Source organism: Oncorhynchus mykiss, chromosome 10 (genome assembly GCF_057628025.1).
Source record: "Oncorhynchus mykiss isolate SJ-2025 chromosome 10, ASM5762802v1, whole genome shotgun sequence".
Classification (NCBI taxonomy): domain Eukaryota; kingdom Metazoa; phylum Chordata; class Actinopteri; order Salmoniformes; family Salmonidae; genus Oncorhynchus; species Oncorhynchus mykiss.
The window spans coordinates 82,328,757-82,351,397 of record NC_143031.1 but is presented as its reverse complement, the minus strand read 5'-3'; the positions used below and the strand labels follow the sequence as shown (position 1 = coordinate 82,351,397).

The 22,641-nt window shown below is 40.7% G+C and overlaps 1 protein-coding gene across 3 annotated transcripts in view; it reads right to left on the bottom strand.

Moving 5' to 3' along the window:
• Nucleotides 1-12,542: 12,542 nt before the first annotated feature.
• LOC110516467 (receptor-type tyrosine-protein phosphatase delta) overlaps nucleotides 12,543-22,641 on the bottom strand; it is a 181,708-nt gene continuing 171,609 nt past the window's right edge. For all 3 annotated transcript variants that reach the window (XM_090188107.1, XM_090188104.1, XM_090188106.1), the window contains one exon: nucleotides 12,543-16,326. In XM_090188107.1, the coding sequence (XP_090044233.1) occupies nucleotides 16,258-16,326 (69 nt within the window). In that variant the 3' untranslated portion in view covers nucleotides 12,543-16,257. The remainder of the gene's footprint in view (nucleotides 16,327-22,641) is intronic.

Below are 22,641 nucleotides of genomic sequence, written 5' to 3'. Positions count from 1 at the left end.
CACAACCTCTCTGATATCACAGCCAGTTCTTCTGGTATAGGTGACAATGATATTTGTTGAAGCCCACAACCTCTCTGATATCACAGCCAGTTCTTCTGGTATATGTGACAATGATAATTGTTGAAGCCCACAACCTCTCTGATATCACAGCCAGTTCTTCTGGTATAGGTGACAATGATAATTGTTGAAGCCCACAACCTCTCTGATATCACAGCCAGTTCTTCTGGTATAGGTGACAATGATAATTGTTGAAGCCCACAACCTCTCTGATATCACAGCCAGTTCTTCTGGTATAGGTGACAATGATAATTGTTGAAGCCCACAACCTCTCTGATATCACAGCCAGTTCTTCTGGTATATGTGACAATGATAATTGTTGAAGCCCACAACCTCTCTGATATCACAACCAGTTCTTCTGGTATATGTGACAATGATAATTGTTGAAGCCCACAACCTCTCTGATATCACAGCCAGTTATTCTGGTATATGTGACAATGATAATTGTTGAAGCCCACAACCTCTCTGATATCACAGCCAGTTCTTCTGGTATATGTGACAATGATAATTGTTGAAGCCCACAACCTCTCTGATATCACAGCCAGTTATTCTGGTATATGTGACAATGATAATTGTTGAAGCCCACAACCTCTCTGATATCACAGCCAGTTCTTCTGGTATATGTGACAATGATAATTGTTGAAGCCCACAACCTCTCTGATATCACAGCCAGTTCTTCTGGTATATGTGACAATGATAATTGTTGAAGCCCACAACCTCTCTGATATCACAGCCAGTTCTTCTGGTATATGTGACAATGATAATTGTTGAAGCCCACAACCTCTCTGATATCACAGCCAGTTCTTCTGGTATAGGTGACAATGATAATTGTTGAAGCCCACAATCTCTCTGATATCACAGCCAGTTCTTCTGGTATAGGTGACAATGATAATTGTTGAAGCCCACAACCTCTCTGATATCACAGCCAGTTCTTCTGGTATAGGTGACAATGATAATTGTTGAAGCCCACAACCTCTCTGATATCACAGCCAGTTCTTCTGGTATATGTGACAATGATAATTGTTGAAGCCCACAACCTCTCTGATATCACAACCAGTTATTCTGGTATATGTGACAATGATAATCGTTGAAGCCCACAACCTCTCTGATATCACAACCAGTTATTCTGGTATATGTGACAATGATAATTGTTGAAGCCCACAACCTCTCTGATATCACAGCCAGTTCTTCTGGTATAGGTGACAATGATAATTGTTGAAGCCCACAACCTCTCTGATATCACAGCCAGTTCTTCTGGTATAGGTGACAATGATAATTATTGAAGCCCACAACCTCTCTGATATCACAGCCAGTTCTTCTGGTATAGGTGACAATGATAATTGTTGAAGCCCACAACCTCTCTGATATCACAGCCAGTTCTTCTGGTATATGTGACAATGATAATTGTTGAAGCCCACAACCTCTCTGATATCACAGCCAGTTCTTCTGGTATAGGTGACAATGATAATTATTGAAGCCCACAACCTCTCTGATATCACAGCCAGTTCTTCTGGTATATGTGACAATGATAATTGTTGAAGCCCACAACCTCTCTGATATCACAGCCAGTTCTTCTGGTATATGTGACAATGATAATTGTTGAAGCCCACAACCTCTCTGATATCACAGCCAGTTCTTTTGGTATATCTGACAATGATAATTGTTGAAGCCCACAACCTCTCTGATATCACAGCCAGTTCTTCTGGTATAGGTGACAATGATAATTGTTGAAGCCCACAACCTCTCTGATATCACAGCCAGTTCTTCTGGTATAGGTGACAATGATAATTGTTGAAGCCCACAACCTCTCTGATATCACAGCCAGTTCTTCTGGTATAGGTGACAATGATAATTGTTGAAGCCCACAACCTCTCTGATATCACAGCCAGTTCTTCTGGTATAGGTGACAATGATAATTGTTGAAGCCCACAACCTCTCTGATATCACAGCCAGTTCTTCTGGTATATGTGACAATGATAATTGTTGAAGCCCACAACCTCTCTGATATCACAGCCAGTTCTTCTGGTATATGTGACAATGATAATTGTTGAAGCCCACAACCTCTCTGATATCACAGCCAGTTCTTCTGGTATAGGTGACAATGATAATTATTGAAGCCCACAACCTCTCTGATATCACAGCCAGTTCTTCTGGTATATGTGACAATGATAATTGTTGAAGCCCACAACCTCTCTGATATCACAGCCAGTTCTTCTGGTATATGTGACAATGATAATTGTTGAAGCCCACAACCTCTCTGATATCACAACCAGTTCTTCTGGTATATGTGACAATGATAATTGTTGAAGCCCACAACCTCTCTGATATCACAACCAGTTCTTCTGGTATATGTGACAATGATAATTGTTGAAGCCCACAACCTCTCTGATATCACAACCAGTTCTTCTGGTATATGTGACAATGATAATTGTTGAAGCCCACAACCTCTCTGATATCACAGCCAGTTCTTCTGGTATATGTGACAATGATAATTGTTGAAGCCCACAACCTCTCTGATATCACAACCAGTTCTTCTGGTATATGTGACAATGATAATTGTTGAAGCCCACAACCTCTCTGATATCACAGCCAGTTCTTCTGGTATATGTGACAATGATAATTGTTGAAGCCCACAACCTCTCTGATATCACAGCCAGTTCTTCTGGTATATGTGTCAATGATAATTGTTGAAGCCCACAACCTCTCTGATATCACAGCCAGTTCTTCTGGTATAGGTGACAATGATAATTGTTGAAGCCCACAATCTCTCTGATATCACAGCCAGTTCTTCTGGTATAGGTGACAATGATAATTGTTGAAGCCCACAACCTCTCTGATATCACAGCCTGTTCTTCTGGTATAGGTGACAATGATAATTGTTGAAGCCCACAACCTCTCTGATATCACAGCCAGTTCTTCTGGTATATGTGACAATGATAATTGTTGAAGCCCACAACCTCTCTGATATCACAACCAGTTATTCTGGTATATGTGACAATGATAATCGTTGAAGCCCACAACCTCTCTGATATCACAACCAGTTATTCTGGTATATGTGACAATGATAATTGTTGAAGCCCACAACCTCTCTGATATCACAGCCAGTTCTTCTGGTATAGGTGACAATGATAATTGTTGAAGCCCACAACCTCTCTGATATCACAGCCAGTTCTTCTGGTATAGGTGACAATGATAATTATTGAAGCCCACAACCTCTCTGATATCACAGCCAGTTCTTCTGGTATAGGTGACAATGATAATTGTTGAAGCCCACAACCTCTCTGATATCACAGCCAGTTCTTCTGGTATATGTGACAATGATAATTGTTGAAGCCCACAACCTCTCTGATATCACAGCCAGTTCTTCTGGTATAGGTGACAATGATAATTATTGAAGCCCACAACCTCTCTGATATCACAGCCAGTTCTTCTGGTATATGTGACAATGATAATTGTTGAAGCCCACAACCTCTCTGATATCACAGCCAGTTCTTCTGGTATATGTGACAATGATAATTGTTGAAGCCCACAACCTCTCTGATATCACAGCCAGTTCTTTTGGTATATCTGACAATGATAATTGTTGAAGCCCACAACCTCTCTGATATCACAGCCAGTTCTTCTGGTATAGGTGACAATGATAATTGTTGAAGCCCACAACCTCTCTGATATCACAGCCAGTTCTTCTGGTATAGGTGACAATGATAATTGTTGAAGCCCACAACCTCTCTGATATCACAGCCAGTTCTTCTGGTATAGGTGACAATGATAATTGTTGAAGCCCACAACCTCTCTGATATCACAGCCAGTTCTTCTGGTATAGGTGACAATGATAATTGTTGAAGCCCACAACCTCTCTGATATCACAGCCAGTTCTTCTGGTATATGTGACAATGATAATTGTTGAAGCCCACAACCTCTCTGATATCACAGCCAGTTCTTCTGGTATATGTGACAATGATAATTGTTGAAGCCCACAACCTCTCTGATATCACAGCCAGTTCTTCTGGTATAGGTGACAATGATAATTATTGAAGCCCACAACCTCTCTGATATCACAGCCAGTTCTTCTGGTATATGTGACAATGATAATTGTTGAAGCCCACAACCTCTCTGATATCACAGCCAGTTCTTCTGGTATATGTGACAATGATAATTGTTGAAGCCCACAACCTCTCTGATATCACAACCAGTTCTTCTGGTATATGTGACAATGATAATTGTTGAAGCCCACAACCTCTCTGATATCACAACCAGTTCTTCTGGTATATGTGACAATGATAATTGTTGAAGCCCACAACCTCTCTGATATCACAACCAGTTCTTCTGGTATATGTGACAATGATAATTGTTGAAGCCCACAACCTCTCTGATATCACAGCCAGTTCTTCTGGTATATGTGACAATGATAATTGTTGAAGCCCACAACCTCTCTGATATCACAACCAGTTCTTCTGGTATATGTGACAATGATAATTGTTGAAGCCCACAACCTCTCTGATATCACAGCCAGTTCTTCTGGTATATGTGACAATGATAATTGTTGAAGCCCACAACCTCGTGGTTACGAGACATCAGCTCTAACACCCAGAAGAGTCAACTTCACTGCACATCACAGCAGCTGTATATTTCATTTGGAGAATTGGACAGTACATCTCCAGGAAGAGGGTTGGACTGATAACCTACAGGACAGTACATCTCCAGGAAGAGGGTTGGACTGATAACCTACAGGACAGTACATCTCCAGGAAGAGGGTTGGACTGAAAACCTACAGGACAGTAGATCTCCAGGAAGAGGGTTGGACTGAAAACTTACAGGACAGTAGATCTCCAGGAAGAGGGTTGGACTGTAAACCTACAGGACAGTAGATCTCCAGGAAGAGGGTTGGACTGAAAACCTACAGGACAGTAGATCTCCAGGAAGAGGGTTGGACTGTAAACCAACAGGACAGTAGATCTCCAGGAAGAGGGTTGGACTGTAAACCAACAGGACAGTAGATCTCCAGGAAGAGGGTTGGACTGTAAACCAACAGGACAGTAGATCTCCAGGAAGAGGGTTGGACGGAAAACCTACAGGACAGTAGATCTCCAGGAAGAGGGTTGGACTGATAACCTACAGGACAGTAGATCGCCAGGAAGAGGGTTGGACTGTAAACCAACAGGACAGTAGATCTCCAGGAAGAGGGTTGGACTGTAAACCAACAGGACAGTAGATCTTCAGGAAGAGGGTTGGACTGTAAACCTGCTGTGTATTTCATTTGGAGAATTTGCTAAATCTTCCCCATCAAGGTGTTTGCCAAGGGACCGTCTCAAAAGTCCTGGTAGGCTACCAATACCATGAATTGTGAAAAATACTGCAGGTGGTAACTAATAAACAACATTCTGTCATGAACAAAGAAACATGCTGGTCCATTCTCTCTCTCTCTCCCTCTTTCTCGTAGTCCTCTCTGACAGTCACACATCATCATTACTAACCTCTAAACACAAGCAGAAGCACCGACATTATTATTTTTTTCACTTGAGTTTATTTGTAACAAAAAAAACTTGTGTCGACAAAGAACAGAATTTCATACAGACCTCTTATTTTTTTTTCCAGTGTCGCCGCAGGGAACTGAAGAAAAATAGCAAAGCACTTGTTTCACTCAAAACAGAAAACCGTTTACATGTACAGGTAGTTCGGAGGTCATTTGATTATTTCCATTTTTAACACGTCATATTCTGTTTAAAATGTATCTCTTTTTTTATTTTAATAAACTCCAGTTTTATTCATCCACATGATACATTTGGGGGGGGGAAAATAACAATTTATTTATTCATTGATGTGATAGTTTATAGTTTTATTCAGTGGTAGCATGACCAGAGGGTGACATAATACACACAAGTGACCGTGATAGAAGCTTTCATTAAAATCTGTTTTTTATTTATTTAATAGTTATTTTATTTGTAGATTTTATTCTTCGTGTTCTGTGTTATTTACATATACACAATGTAGTAAACATCTAGAGTTGATCTGACAAACATAAGTTCAAGTAACATAGTTTGGGGGGATAGTGATATCAGAATCAGACATGGGGAAATCATTTCAAAAGACTGTATCTGGGCTTGATTGAGCTTGCCTGGAGCAACGGAACCAATGGAACAGTCACAAAAACAAAACACAAACCCCGCCCATCTGGCACTCCAGACAGGCCAGAGCAAACGCTTGAAGTATATTTGAACCCGTGTCTGAACAGAATCAACAAGGTGGTAGTAGTATAGTAGCTGTGCATAGTACAAAGAGAGAAAGTGCTAAATCTTCCCATCAAGGTGTTTGCCAAGGGACCGTCTCAAAAGTCCTGGTAGGCTACCAATACCATGCATATATAAAAAGACAACCGACTACGTCCCAAAACGGCTCCCTATTACCCTATATAGTGCACTACTTTTGACCTGTGCCTATGGGTAGTAGTGCACTATAAAGGGAATAGGGTGTCATTTTTTGGGACGCACACCGGCGATCCGTGTCACTGTAAGATGTACAGCGAGGTGGTGGAACAATACAAAGTTGTGAAGAATGAATGAGCGAGTTCCAAAACAATGCTTTTTTTTTCTGTGTCGTACATAGAGGACAGTGTGTAGAGAGTAAAAAAATAGGAACCGGAGCTTTGTCACATGACCAACGACAGCCGGGGGGGGACGGACGGACAACGTAATTCTAATTAAACACAGGATGTGTTTGAAATGGCACCCTAGTCCCCATATGTAGAATATACTGCGATGGATGCAGACTCAGTCAGACAAGAAGTTTCACTGTTTTCTTTCAATTAAAAAAGGGAGGTTTCAACTGGAATGGAATGTAAAAAACACAAGCATGGTGGTTTGACTGGGGCCAGAGTTACAAACAGAAGACCATGTAAAAAGCCATTGTCATGTATCTTTATATAGAAGTGTAGCTAAGTTATTACTGTGACTTGGGTTTTTTTTTCTCTCTCTCTCTCTCTCTGTCTGTGCCAAACCCATAATGGGGTTCTGTTGGAATTGGCAACTTTCACAGGAGTCAAATTGAAGTCTCTAGGGGAATACAAGAATACATACCAAGAGCCACTACCCCCTCGGTCCCAAATGGCACCCTATTCCCTATATAGTGCACTACTTTAGACCAGAACCCTATGGCACCCTATTCCCTATATAGTGCACTACTTTAGACCAGAGCCCTATGGCCCCTGGTCAAAAGTAGTGCACTCTATCAGGAATAGGGTGCAACGGGATGCAGAAAACCACTCTCATCAACAGATTTGTGCAGATAACACTTATTTTAAAATCCCATGCTGAGGTTTATCTCAGGTCCTAGCTGCTGACCATGTTGGGGTTTAAACCAAAGACATTACACTAGGTTAGCTGTTGACCATGTTGGGGTTTAAACCAAAGACATTACACTAGGTTAGCTGTTGACCATGTTGGGGTTTAAACCAAAGACATTACACTAGGTTAGCTGTTGACTGATGTGGGGTTTAAACCAAAGACATTACACTAGGTTAGCTGTTGACTGTTGTGGGGTTTAAACCAAAGACATTACACTAGGTTAGCTGTTGACCATGTTGGGGTTTAAACCAAAGACATTATACTAGGTTAGCTAGCTGCTGACCATGGTGGGGTTTAAACCAAAGACATTACACTAGGTTAGCTGCTGACCATGGTGGGGTTTAAACCAAAGACATTACACTAGGTTAGCTAGCTGTTGACCATGTTGGGGTTTAAACCAAATACATTACACTAGGTTAGCTGTTGACCATGGTGAGGTTTAAACCAAAGACATTACACTAGGTTAGCTGTTGACCATGTTGGGGTTTAAACCAAAGACATTACACTAGGTTAGCTGTTGACCATGTTGGGGTTTAAACCAAAGACATTACACTAGGTTAGCTAGCTGTTGACCATGTTGGGGTTTAAACCAAAGACATTACACTAGGTTAGCTAGCTGTTGACCATGTTGGGGTTTAAACCAAAGACATACACTAGGTTAGCTAGCTGCTGACCATGGTGGGGTTTAAACCAAAGACATTACACTAGGTTAGCTAGCTGCTGACCATGGTGGGGTTTAAACCAAAGACATTACACTAGGTTAGCTGTTGACCATGTTGGGGTGTAAACCAAAGACATTACACTAGGTTAGCTAGCTACTGACCATGGTGGGGTTTAAACCAAAGACATTACACTAGGTTAGCTGTTGACCACGTTGGGGTTTAAACCAAAGACATTACACTAGGCTAGCTGTTGACTGTTGTGGGGTTTAAACAAAATACATTACACTAGGCTAGCTGTTTACCATGTTGGGGTTTAAACCAAAGACATTACACTAGGTTAGCTAGCTGCTGACCATGGTCGGGTTTAAACCAAATACATTACACTAGGTTAGCTAGCTGCTGACCATGGTGGGGTTTAAACCAAAGACATTACACTAGGTTAGCTGTTGACCGTGTTGGGGTTTAAACCAAAGACATTACACTAGGTTAGCTGTTGACTGTTGTGGGGTTTAATCCAAAGACAATACACTAGGTTAGCTGTTGACCATGTTGGGGTTTAAACCAAAGACATTACACTAGGTTAGCTGTTGACCATGTTGGGTTTTAAACCAAAGACATTACACTAGGCTAGCTGTTGACCATGTTGAGGTTTAAACCAAAGACATTACACTAGGTTAGCTGTTGACCATGTTGGGGTTTAAACCAAAGACATTACACTAGGTTAGCTGTTGACCATGTTGGGGTTTAAACCAAAGACATTACACTAGGTTAGCTAGCTGTTGACCATGTTGGGGTTTAAACCAAAGACATTACACTAGGTTAGCTAGCTGTTGACCATGTTGGGGTTTAAACCAAAGACATACACTAGGTTAGCTAGCTGCTGACCATGGTGGGGTTTAAACCAAAGACATTACACTAGGTTAGCTAGCTGCTGACCATGGTGGGGTTTAAACCAAAGACATTACACTAGGTTAGCTGTTGACCATGTTGGGGTGTAAACCAAAGACATTACACTAGGTTAGCTAGCTACTGACCATGGTGGGGTTTAAACCAAAGACATTACACTAGGTTAGCTGTTGACCACGTTGGGGTTTAAACCAAAGACATTACACTAGGCTAGCTGTTGACTGTTGTGGGGTTTAAACAAAATACATTACACTAGGCTAGCTGTTTACCATGTTGGGGTTTAAACCAAAGACATTACACTAGGTTAGCTAGCTGCTGACCATGGTCGGGTTTAAACCAAATACATTACACTAGGTTAGCTAGCTGCTGACCATGGTGGGGTTTAAACCAAAGACATTACACTAGGTTAGCTGTTGACCGTGTTGGGGTTTAAACCAAAGACATTACACTAGGTTAGCTGTTGACTGTTGTGGGGTTTAATCCAAATACAATACACTAGGTTAGCTGTTGACCATGTTGGGGTTTAAACCAAAGACATTACACTAGGTTAGCTGTTGACCATGTTGGGTTTTAAACCAAAGACATTACACTAGGCTAGCTGTTGACCATGTTGAGGTTTAAACCAAAGACATTACACTAGGTTAGCTGTTGACTGTTGTGGGGTTTAAACCAAAGACATTACACTAGGTTAGCGGTTGACCATGTTGGGGTTTAAACCAAAGACATTACACTAGGTTAGCTGTTGACCATGTTGGGGTTTAAACCAAAGACATTACACTAGGTTAGCTGTTGACCATGTTGGGGTTTAAACCAAAGACATTACACTAGGTTAGCTAGCTGCTGACAATGTTGGGGTTTAAACCAAAGACATTACACTAGGTTAGCTGTTGACTGTTGTGGGGTTTAAACTAAAGACATTACACTAGGTTAGCTGTTGACTGTTGTGGGGTTTAAACCAGACATTACACTAGGTTAGCTGTTGACTGTTGTGGGGTTTAAACCAAAGACATTACACTAGGCTAGCTGCTGACCATGTTGGGGTTTAAACCTAAGACATTACACTAGGTTAGCTAGCTGCTGACCATGTTGGGGTTTAAACCAAAGACAGTACACTAGGTTAGCTAGCTGCTGACCATAATGGGGTTTAAACCAAAGACATTACACTAGGCTGGTCATTTGTTGCCTAGATGAAGGTGAATGAGAGAAGTGGTGAATGAAAAACAGAACCCCCCCCCCCCCCCCCCCCCGTTCCTTAATGACTCTTCCATAAACTCCCATAACATATCGTAACATACTAAAAACAACCATAACAACTAAATCCTTTACATTACACACGCAATGAACATTCCAGTAAACATACATACATACCATAACATACAATTATTACTAACAACTTAAACTTTATCAAAATAGGCGAGCATTATAAGGCACTATACAGTCTAAACTTAACAATACTTATTTGATGCTGTTTGGAAATACTACAATTTGTTTGCTCATTCATTGCTGTGATACACACAAAAGGATGACATCGTCTACTTGTGCCATGACAAGACAAAAATGTTTCTATTTCCTGGGTCAAAGGTCCTTGAAACGGACACGTTTCATTGGGCAGGTCTCAATATCAATCAAAATAACACCGTGGTGCCTGAAAAGATAGGTCCCCGTCAACATTATATACGGCGAAACTTGAGTAGTGAGACACTTGACAGAAATATAATAGTCACACATATACTTATTGCACGAGTACTGAATCAGAGAGAGAACGCTTATTTTTCTGAATCAGAGCATTCCAGTAAGAAAAATACCTTCACCCTCCCTCCTTTCCTCCATCCCTCCCTCCTTTCCTCCATCCCCCCTCCTTTCCTCCATCCCTCCCTCCTTTCCTCCATCCCCCCCTCCTTTCCTCCCTCCCTCCCTCCTTTCCTCCATCCCTCCCTCCCTCCTTTGCCCATCCCTCCCTCACTCCTTTCCTCCATCCCTCTCTCACTCCTTTCCAATCCCATCCCTCCCTCCTTCATCCATCCCTCCCTCCCTCCTTTCCTCCATCCCTCCCTACTTTCCTCCATCCCTCCCTCCTTTCCTCCATCCCTCCCTCCTTTCCTCCATCCCCCCCTCCTTTCCTCCATCCCTCCCTCCTTTCCTCCATCCCCCCTCCTTTCCTCCATCCCTCCCTCCTTTCCTCCATCCCTCCCTCCCTCCCTCCTTTCCACATCCTTTCCTCCATCCCTCCCTCCCTCCTTTCCTCCCTCCCTCCTTTCCACATCCCTCCCTCCTTTCCTCCATCCCTTCCTCCTTTCCTCCATCCCTCCCTCCCTCTTTTCCACATCCCTCCCTCCTTTCCTCCATCCCTTCCTCCTTTCCTCCATCCCTCCCTCCCTCTTTTCCACATCCCTCCCTCCTTTCCTCCATCCCTCCCTCCATCCCTCCTTTCCTCCATCCCTCCCTCCTTTCCTCCATCCCTCCCTCCCTCCTTTCCCCATCCCTCCCTCTGTTCCCCATCCCTCCCTCCCTCCTTTCCCCATCCCTCCCTCCCTCCCTCCTTTCCTCCATCCATCCCTCCCTCCTTTCCTCCATCCCTCCCTCCTTTCCCCCATCCATCCCTCCCTCCGTTCCCCATCCCTCCCTCCTTCCTTTCCCCATCCCTCCCTCTTTCCTTTCCCCATCCCTAAATCCCTCTCTCCCTCCATCCCTCCCTCCCTCTATTCCCCATCCCTCCCTCCCTCCTTTCCCCATCCCTCCCTCCCTCCTTCCCTCCCTCCATTCCTCTTTTCCTTCATCGTTGAGAGATCTCTTAGTGAAGCTTATTGGGACAAATACTTTGCTTCTATCTAGCAATTTATGTGCATACATCTGTTTCTGTCATAACTGGGCCTTTCTCGTTAGTATGTAGTATACACTGGTTAGTATACACTGGAGTACACTGTAGTATACACTGGTTAGTATACACTGGAGTACACTGTAGTATGCACTGGTTAGTATACACTGGAGTACACTGTAGTATACACTGGTTAGTATACACTGGAGTACACTGTTTAGTATCTACAGTAGTACACTGTAGTATACACTGTTTAGTATCTACAGTAGTACACTGTAGTATACACTGTTTAGTATACACAGGAATACACTGTAGTATACACTGGTTAGTATACACTGGAGTACACTGTAGTATACACTGGTTAGTATACACTGGAGTACACTGTTTAGTATCTACAGTAGTACACTGTAGTATACACTGGTTAGTATAACCTGTATACATCACTGTCTGGTGGAAAAGTTGAGTGTTTTGATAGCAGCAGAATCATACTTAGTTGGTACCTGGTCATTCAAAATGGCCGCCATGTCAAAATGGCTGCCATGTATTGGCCTTGGGTACTGAGGATTTAGGGCTAGGAGTTTAGAGTTTGGTCCTGGTCAGGTCACATGGTCAGGAAAGGAAATACTCCTAGCCCCACTTATGATTATGAGATAATGAGAAGACGAGAGTCCAGCAACCCAGTAAGGATTGATAGGGTTAAATAGAGAGAGAGAGAGACTGCAGGAACACAAAACATGACAGAGTGAGTGAGTGACACGTCGATAACGGGGTGTAAAAGTCAACTGTAAACCATTTGACTTTGCTTTGATTGTACACATTAAAACAGTAACACAGCTTTGACAACAACAACAAACAAAAAACTACAATACAAAATACATTTGTTGTGACCTTGTCGCCATCGTAGGACGAGACAAAGTCACAAGTCTGTAGTAAAAACTGAAAAAAAGATACTTACAGATCTATATAGTACTACAAAACCAGATGGATGTTGTTTATTAAACTCTGTGGGGATTTTTAACCCCTTTCCCAATTCCACTTCAATAGTGACACTTAGGCAGGTATTCAATCAAACTTGCATTTAGAAATGTTTACACAGTGTCTTCACGTACCCACACGTCTGTGAGCTGGAAGCATCTACCTGGCTGTGGTGTCTACCTGTCCGTGGAGTCTACCTGACTGGGGTGTCTACCTGGTTGTGGAGTCTACCTGGCCGTGGAGTCTACCTGGCTGTGGAGTCTACCTGTCCGTGGAGTCTACCTGGCTGTGGAGTCTACCTGGCCGTGGAGTCTACCTGGCCGTGGAGTCTACCTGGCCGTGGAGTCTACCTGTCAGTGGAGTCTACCTGACTGTGGTGTCTACCTGGTTGTGGAGTCTACCTGGCCGTGGAGTCTACCTGGCCGTGGAGTCTACCTGTCCGTGGAGTCTACCTGGCCGTGGAGTCTACCTGGCCGTGGAGTCTACCTGGCCGTGGAGTCTACCTGGCCGTGGAGTCTACCTGTCAGTGGAGTCTACCTGGCCGTGGAGTCTACCTGGCCGTGGAGTCTACCTGTCAGTGGAGTCTACCTGGCTGTGGAGTCTACCTGGCCGTGGAGTCTACCTGTCCGTGGAGTCTACCTGGCCGTGGAGTCTACCTGTCCGTGGAGTCTACCTGGCTGTGGAGTCTACCTGGCCGTGGAGTCTACCTGTCCGTGGAGTCTACCTGGCCGTGGAGTCTACCTGTCAGTGGAGTCTACCTGGCTGTGGAGTCTACCTGGCTGTGGAGTCTACCTGGCCGTCGAGTCTACCTGTCAGTGGAGTCTACCTGGCCGTGGAGTCTACCTGGCCGTGGAGTCTATCTGTCAGTGGAGTCTACCTGGCTGTGCAGTCTACCTGGCCGTGGAGTCTACCTGTCAGTGGAGTCTACCTGTCAGTGGAATCTACCTGGCCGTGGAGTCTACCTTGCCGTGGAGTCTACCTGGCCGTGGAGTCTACCTGTCCGTGGAGTCTACCTGGCCGTGGAGTCTACCTGTCAGTGGAGTCTACCTGTCAGTGGAGTCTGCCTGTCAGTGGAGTCTACCTGTCAGTGGAGTCTACCTGGCTGTGGAGTCTACCTGGCAGTGGAGTCTACCTGGCTGTGGAGTCTACCTGGCTGTGGAGTCTACCTGTCAGTGGAGTCTACCTGGCTGTGGAGTCTACCTGCCAGTGGAGTCTACCTGGCCGTGGAGTCTACCTGTCAGTGGAGTCTACCTGGCCGTGGAGTCTACCTGTCAGTGGAGTCTACCTGGCCGTGGAGTCTACCTGGCCGTGGAGTCTACCTGGCCGTGGAGTCTACCTGTCAGTGGAGTCTACCTGGCCGTGGAGTCTACCTGGCCGTGGAGTCTACCTGTCCGTGGAGTCTACCTGGCCGTGGAGTCTACCTGGCCGTGGAGTCTACCTGGCCGTGGAGTCTACCTGGCCGTGGAGTCTACCTGTCAGTGGAGTCTACCTGGCTGTGGAGTCTACCTGTCAGTGGAGTCTACCTGGCTGTGGAGTCTACCTGTCAGTGGAGTCTACCTGGCAGTGGAGTCTACCTGGCTGTGGAGTCTACCTGGCCGTGGAGTCTACCTGGCCGTGGTGTCTACCTGGCCGTGGAGTCTACCTGTCCGTGGAGTCTACCTGGCCGTGGAGTCTACCTGGCCGTGGAGTCTACCTGTCCGTGGAGTCTACCTGGCTGGGGTGTCTACCTGGCCGTGGAGTCTACCTGGCCGTGGTGTCTACCTGGCCGTGGAGTCTACCTGTCCGTGGAGTCTACCTGGCCGTGGAGTCTACCTGGCCGTGGAGTCTACCTGTCAGTGGAGTCTACCTGGCTGTGGAGTCTACCTGTCAGTGGAGTCTACCTGGCAGTGGAGTCTACCTGGCTGTGGAGTCTACCTGGCTGTGGAGTCTACCTGTCAGTGGAGTCTACCTGGCTGTGGAGTCTACCTGTCAGTAGAGTCTACCTGTCAGTGGAGTCTACCTGGCTGTGGAGTCTACCTGTCAGTAGAGTCTACCTGTCAGTGGAGTCTACCTGTCAGTGGAGTCTACCTGTCAGTGGAGTCTACCTGGCTGTGGAGTCTACCTGTCAGTGGAGTCTACCTGGCTGTGGAGTATACCTGCCAGTAGAGTCTACCTGGCTGTGGAGTCTACCTGGCTGTGGAGTCTACCTGGCAGTGGAGTCTACCTGTCAGTAGAGTCTACCTGTCAGTGGAGTCTACTTGGCTGTGGAGTCTACCTGTCAGTAGAGTCTACCTGTCAGTGGAGTCTACCTGTCAGTGGAGTCTACCTGTCTGTGGAGTCTACCTGGCAGTGGAGTCTACCTGTCAGTCCAGTCTACCTGGCCGTGGAGTCTACCTGGCCGTGGAGTCTACCTGGCCGTGGTAGGTGTTTACATCACCCCTATAACCATTCTGTCATGTCATTTGATCATTTGACTAAGGGTAAAATAAACAGCTACTGCGTAAATACCGGAATGCGGATTTGATTGAATCAAGCTCATTATTACTTAGTACTGTAGAAATATCTTCCTCCTCTTCCTCTTCTTCCTCTTCCTCCTCCTCATCTTCCTCCTCCTCTCCTTCTTCATTCACCTGAAACAACACTCCGGGGCCCAAAGAAATGTCCTCCTGGTGTGTTTCATGATCTATGATTCCAAGGTGTCTCGTTTCGTTAATACTGTTTGTTCCATTCAGTTCCACTCGTCAAAAGTCTCTCTGCATCGTCCCCACAATGTTCAATCAATCAATCCCTGACGAAAAACAGAAAGTGGACTTTCTTGATAAAAATAACAGAAAATGTCCAAAGTTGATTTGATGCTGTGTTTGTCATCTTACTGTAGTCCAGTACATATCCAGGTGGGTGTTGCTTATTACCTTTACCATGTAAAGACTTGTTCCCCTAACTGTCTATCTTTACCATGTAAAGACTTGTTCCCCTAACTGTCTACCTTTACCATGTAAAGACTTGTTCCCCTGTGAAAGAAGTGAGTTCCCCTAACTGTCTACCTTTACCATGTAAAGACTTGTTCCCCTGTGAATGAAGTGAGTTCCCCTAACCGTCTACCTTTACCATGTAAAGACTTGTTCCAATATCAATCCATTGAATCCTCAATCCATTGTTAACTAGTGCCAGTTCGCGTCCAAAATGGTGCCTTATTCCCTATATAATGCACAAAGTAGTGCACTTCTGACTGAGTAGTGAGTGGGTTTGGGTTGGGGTCTGGAGGTATCTCCCGGTCAGACACGCAAATATGGCTCAGTTTAGGTGCTCGTTTTGGGGGAGGAGTGGCGCCATGGGTGCCCTGCCCTCTGGAGGTGGTGGAGGCCTAATCTCAAATGGCCCCTATTCCCTGTGTAGCTAATCAGTAGTGCACTACTTTTGAGTGTAAACACTGGGCCAAAGAAGTGAGAATACACTGTGGTCTAAAGTAGTGCACGCCACAGGGAGTTAGGGTGTTGTTTGGGACTCAGGCCAGAGGGAGGGATTATGTTGCATAGTGGTCGAAGCTACCCAGATACTCCAGACCGGCCCGGTAACAGAACTGGTACTGGTCCTGAAACAAACAGATCAACAACAACACACCTATTACAATCATCATCAACAACAACAACAACAACATCATACCTATTACAATCAACAACAACAACAACAACATCATACCTATTACAATCATCATCAACAACAACAACAACATCATACCTATTACAATCATCATCAACAACAACAACATCATACCTATTACAATCATCATCAACAACAACATCATACCTATTACAATCATCATCATCAACAACAACAACAACATCATACCTATTACAATCATCATCAACAACAACAACAACATCATACATATTACAATCATCATCAACAACAACAACATCATACCTATTACAATCATCATCAACAACAACATCATACCTATTACAATCATCATCAACAACAACAACATCATACCTATTACAATCATCATCATCAACAACAACAACAACATCATACCTATTACAATCATCATCAACAACAACAACATCATACCTATTACAATCATCAACAACAACAACAACATCATACCTATTACAATCATCATCAACAACAACAACATCATACCTATTACAATCATCATCAACAACAACAACACACCTATTACAATCATCATCAACAACAACAACATCATACCTATTACAATCATCATCATCAACAACAACAAAAACAACACACCTATTACAATCATCATCATCATCAACAACATCATACCTATTACAATCATCATCAACAACAACATCATACCTATTACAATCATCATCAACAACAACAACAACATCATACCTATTACAATCATCATCATCATCAACAACATCATACCTATTACAATCATCATCAACAACAACAACACACCTATTACAATCATCATCAACAACAACAACATCATACCTATTATAATCATCATCAACAACAACAAACCTATTACAATCATCATCATCATCAACAACATCATACCTATTACAATCATCATCAACAACAACAACATCATACCTATTACAATCATCATCAACAACAACAACATCATACCTATTACAATCATCATCAACAACAACAACATCATACCTATTATAATCATCATCAACAACAACACACCTATTACAATCATCATCAACAACAACAACATCATACCTATTACAATCATCATCAACAACAACACACCTATTACAATCATCATCAACAACAACACACCTATTACAATCATCATCATCATCAACAACATCATACCTATTACAATCATCATCAACAACAACAACATCATACCTATTATAATCATCATCAACAACAACAACATCATACCTATTACAATCATCATCAACAACAACATCATACCTATTACAATCATCATCATCATCAACAACATCATACCTATTACAATCATCATCATCAACAACAACAACAACAACAACATCATACCTATTACAATCATCATCAACAACATCATACCTATTACAATCATCATCATCATCAACAACAACAACATCATACCTATTATAATCATCATCAACAACAACAACAACATCATACCTATTACAATCATCATCAACAACAACAACATCATACCTATTACAATCATCATCAACAACAACATCATACCTATTACAATCATCATCAACAACAACAACATCATACCTATTACAATCATCATCATCAACAACAACAACAACAACAACATCATACCTATTACAATCATCATCAACAACATCATACCTATTACAATCATCATCAACAACAACATCATAACTATTACAATCATCATTATCATCAACAACAACAACACACCTATTACAATCATCATCATCAACAACATCATACCTATTACAATCATCATTATCATCAACAACAACAACACACCTATTACAATCATCATCATCATCAACAACAACAACATCATACCTATTACAATCATCATCAACAACAACAACATCATACCTATTACAATCATCATCAACAACAACAACATCATACCTATTATAATCATCATCAACAACAACAACATCATACCTATTATAATCATCATCAACAACAACAACATCATACCTATTACAATCATCATCATCAACAACAACAACATCATACCTATTATAATCATCATCAACAACAACAACAACATCATTCCTATTACAATCATCATCAACAACAACAACATCATACCTATTACAATCATCATCAACAACAACATCATACCTATTACAATCATCATCAACAACAACAACAACATCATACCTATTACAATCATCATCAACAACAACATCATACCTATTATAAGCATCATCAACAACATCATACCTATTACAATCATCATTATCATCAACAACAACATCATACCTATTACAATCATCATCAACAACAACAACAACATACCTATTATAATCATCATCAACAACATCATACCTATTACAATCATCATCATCATCAACAACAACATCATACCTATTACAATCATCATCATCATCAACAACAACATCATACCTATTACAATCATCATCAACAACAACAACAACATTATACCTATTATAATCATCATCAACAACAACAACAACATCATACCTATTATAATCATCATCAACAACAACATCATACCTATTACAATCATCATCATCATCAACAACAACATCATACCTATTACAATCATCATCAACAACAACAACAACACACCTATTACAATCATCATCAACAACAACAACAACATCATACCTATTATAATCATCATCAACAACAACAACATCATACCTATTACAATCATCATCAACAACAACAACAACATACCTATTACAATCATCATCATCATCAACAACATCATACCTATTACAATCATCATCATCAACAACAACAACATCATACCTATTACAATCATCATCATCATCAACAACATCATACCTATTACAATCATCATCAACAACAACAACATCATACCTATTACAATCATCATCATCAACAACAACATCGTACCTATTACAATCATCATCATCAACAACAACAACATCATACCTATTACAATCATCATCAACAACAACAACAACACACCTATTACAATCATCATCATCAACAACAACAACATCATACCTATTACAATCATCATCATCATCAACAACATCATACCTATTATAATCATCATCAACAACAACAACACACCTATTACAATCATCATCATCATCAACAACATCATACCTATTACAATCATCATCAACAACAACAACACACCTATTATAATCATCATCAACAACATCATACCTATTACAATCATCATTATCATCAACAACAACATCATACCTATTACAATCATCATCAACAACAACAACAACATACCTATTAGAATCATCATCAACAACATCATACCTATTACAATCATCATTATCATCAACAACAACATCATACCTATTACAATCATCATCAACAACAACAACAACATACCTATTAGAATCATCATCAACAACATCATACCTATTACAATCATCATTATCATCAACAACAACATCATACCTATTACAATCATCATCATCATCATCTACAACATCATACCTATTACAATCATCATCAACAACAACAACAACATCATACCTATTATAATCATCATCAACAACAACAACATCATACCTATTATAATCATCATCAACAACAACAACAACATCATACCTATTACAATCATCATCATCAACAACAACAACAACAACAACATCATACCTATTACAATCATCATCAACAACATCATACCTATTACAATCATCATCAACAACAACAACACACCTATTACAATCATCATCATCAACAACATCATACCTATTACATTCATCATTATCATCAACAACAACAACACACCTATTACAATCATCATCATCAACAACAACAACATCATACCTATTACAATCATCATCAACAACAACAACATCATACCTATTACAATCATCATCAACAACAACATCATACCTATTATAATCATCATCAACAACAACAACATCATACCTATTATAATCATCATCAACAACAACAACAACATCATTCCTATTACAATCATCATCAACAACAACAACATCATACCTATTACAATCATCATCAACAACATCATCATACCTATTACAATCATCATCAACAACAACAACAACATCATACCTATTACAATCATCATCAACAACAACATCATACCTATTATAATCATCATCAACAACATCATACCTATTACAATCATCATTATCATCAACAACAACATCATACCTATTACAATCATCATCAACAACAACAACAACATACCTATTAGAATCATCATCAACAACAACATCATACCTATTACAATCATCATCAACAACTACAACAACATCATACCTATTACAATCATCATCAACAACAACATCATACCTATTATAATCATCATCAACAACATCATACCTATTACAATCATCATTATCATCAACAACAACATCATACCTATTACAATCATCATCATCATCAACAACAACATCATACCTATTACAATCATCATCAACAACAACAACAACATCATACCTATTATAATCATCATCAACAACAACAACATCATACCTATTATAATCATCATCAACAACAACAACATCATACCTATTACAATCATCATCATCATCAACAACAACATCATACCTATTACAATCATCATCAACAACAACAACAACATCATACCTATTACTATCATCATCAACAACAACAACATCATACCTATTACAATCATCATCAACAACAACATCATACCTATTATAATCATCATCAACAACAACAACATCATACCTATTATAATCATCATCAACAACAACAACAACATCATTCCTATTACAATCATCATCAACAACAACAACATCATACCTATTACAATCATCATCAACAACAACATCATACCTATTACAATCATCATCAACAACAACAACAACATCATACCTATTACAATCATCATCAACAACAACATCATACCTATTATAATCATCATCAACAACATCATACCTATTACAATCATCATTATCATCAACAACAACATCATACCTATTACAATCATCATCAACACAACAACAACATACCTATTAGAATCATCATCAACAACATCATACCTATTACAATCATCATTATCATCAACAACAACATCATACCTATTACAATCATCATCATCATCAACAACAACATCATACCTATTACAATCATCATCAACAACAACAACAACATCATACCTATTATAATCATCATCAACAACAACACATCATACCTATTATAATCATCATCAACAACAACAACATCATACCTATTACAATCATCATCATCATCAACAACAACATCATACCTATTACAATCATCATCAACAACAACAACACACCTATTACAATCATCATCAACAACAACAACATCATACCTATTATAATCATCATCAACAACAACAACATCATACCTATTACAATCATCATCAACAACAACAACAACATACCTATTACAATCATCATCATCATCAACAACATCATACCTATTACAATCATCATTATCAACAACAACAACATCATACCTATTACAATCATCATCATCATCAACAACATCATACCTATTACAATCATCATCAACAACAACAACATCATACCTATTACAATCATCATCATCAACAACAACATCATACCTATTACAATCATCATCAACAACAACAACAACATCATACCTATTACAATCATCATCATCATCAACAACATCATACCTATTACAATCATCATCAACAACAACATCATACCTATTACAATCATCATCAACAACAACAACATCATACCTATTACAATCATCATCATCAACAACAACAACATCATACCTATTACAATCATCATCAACAACAACAACAACACACCTATTACAATCATCATCATCAACAACAACAACATACCTATTACAATCATCATCATCATCAACAACAACATCATACCTATTACAATCATCATCATCAACAACAACAACATACCTATTACAATCATCATCATCATCAACAACAACATCATACCTATTACAATCATCATCATCAACAACAACAACATACCTATTACAATCATCATCATCATCATCAACAACATCATACCTATTACAATCATCATCATCATCAACAACATCATACCTATTACAATCATCATCAACAACGACAACACACCTATTACAATCATCATCATCATCAACAACATCATACCTATTACAATCATCATCAACAACACATCACACCTATTACAATCATCATCATCATCAACAACATCATACCTATTACAATCATCATCAACAACAACACCCGATTACAATCATCATCAACATCAACAACAACAACATCATACCTATTACAATCATCATCATCAAC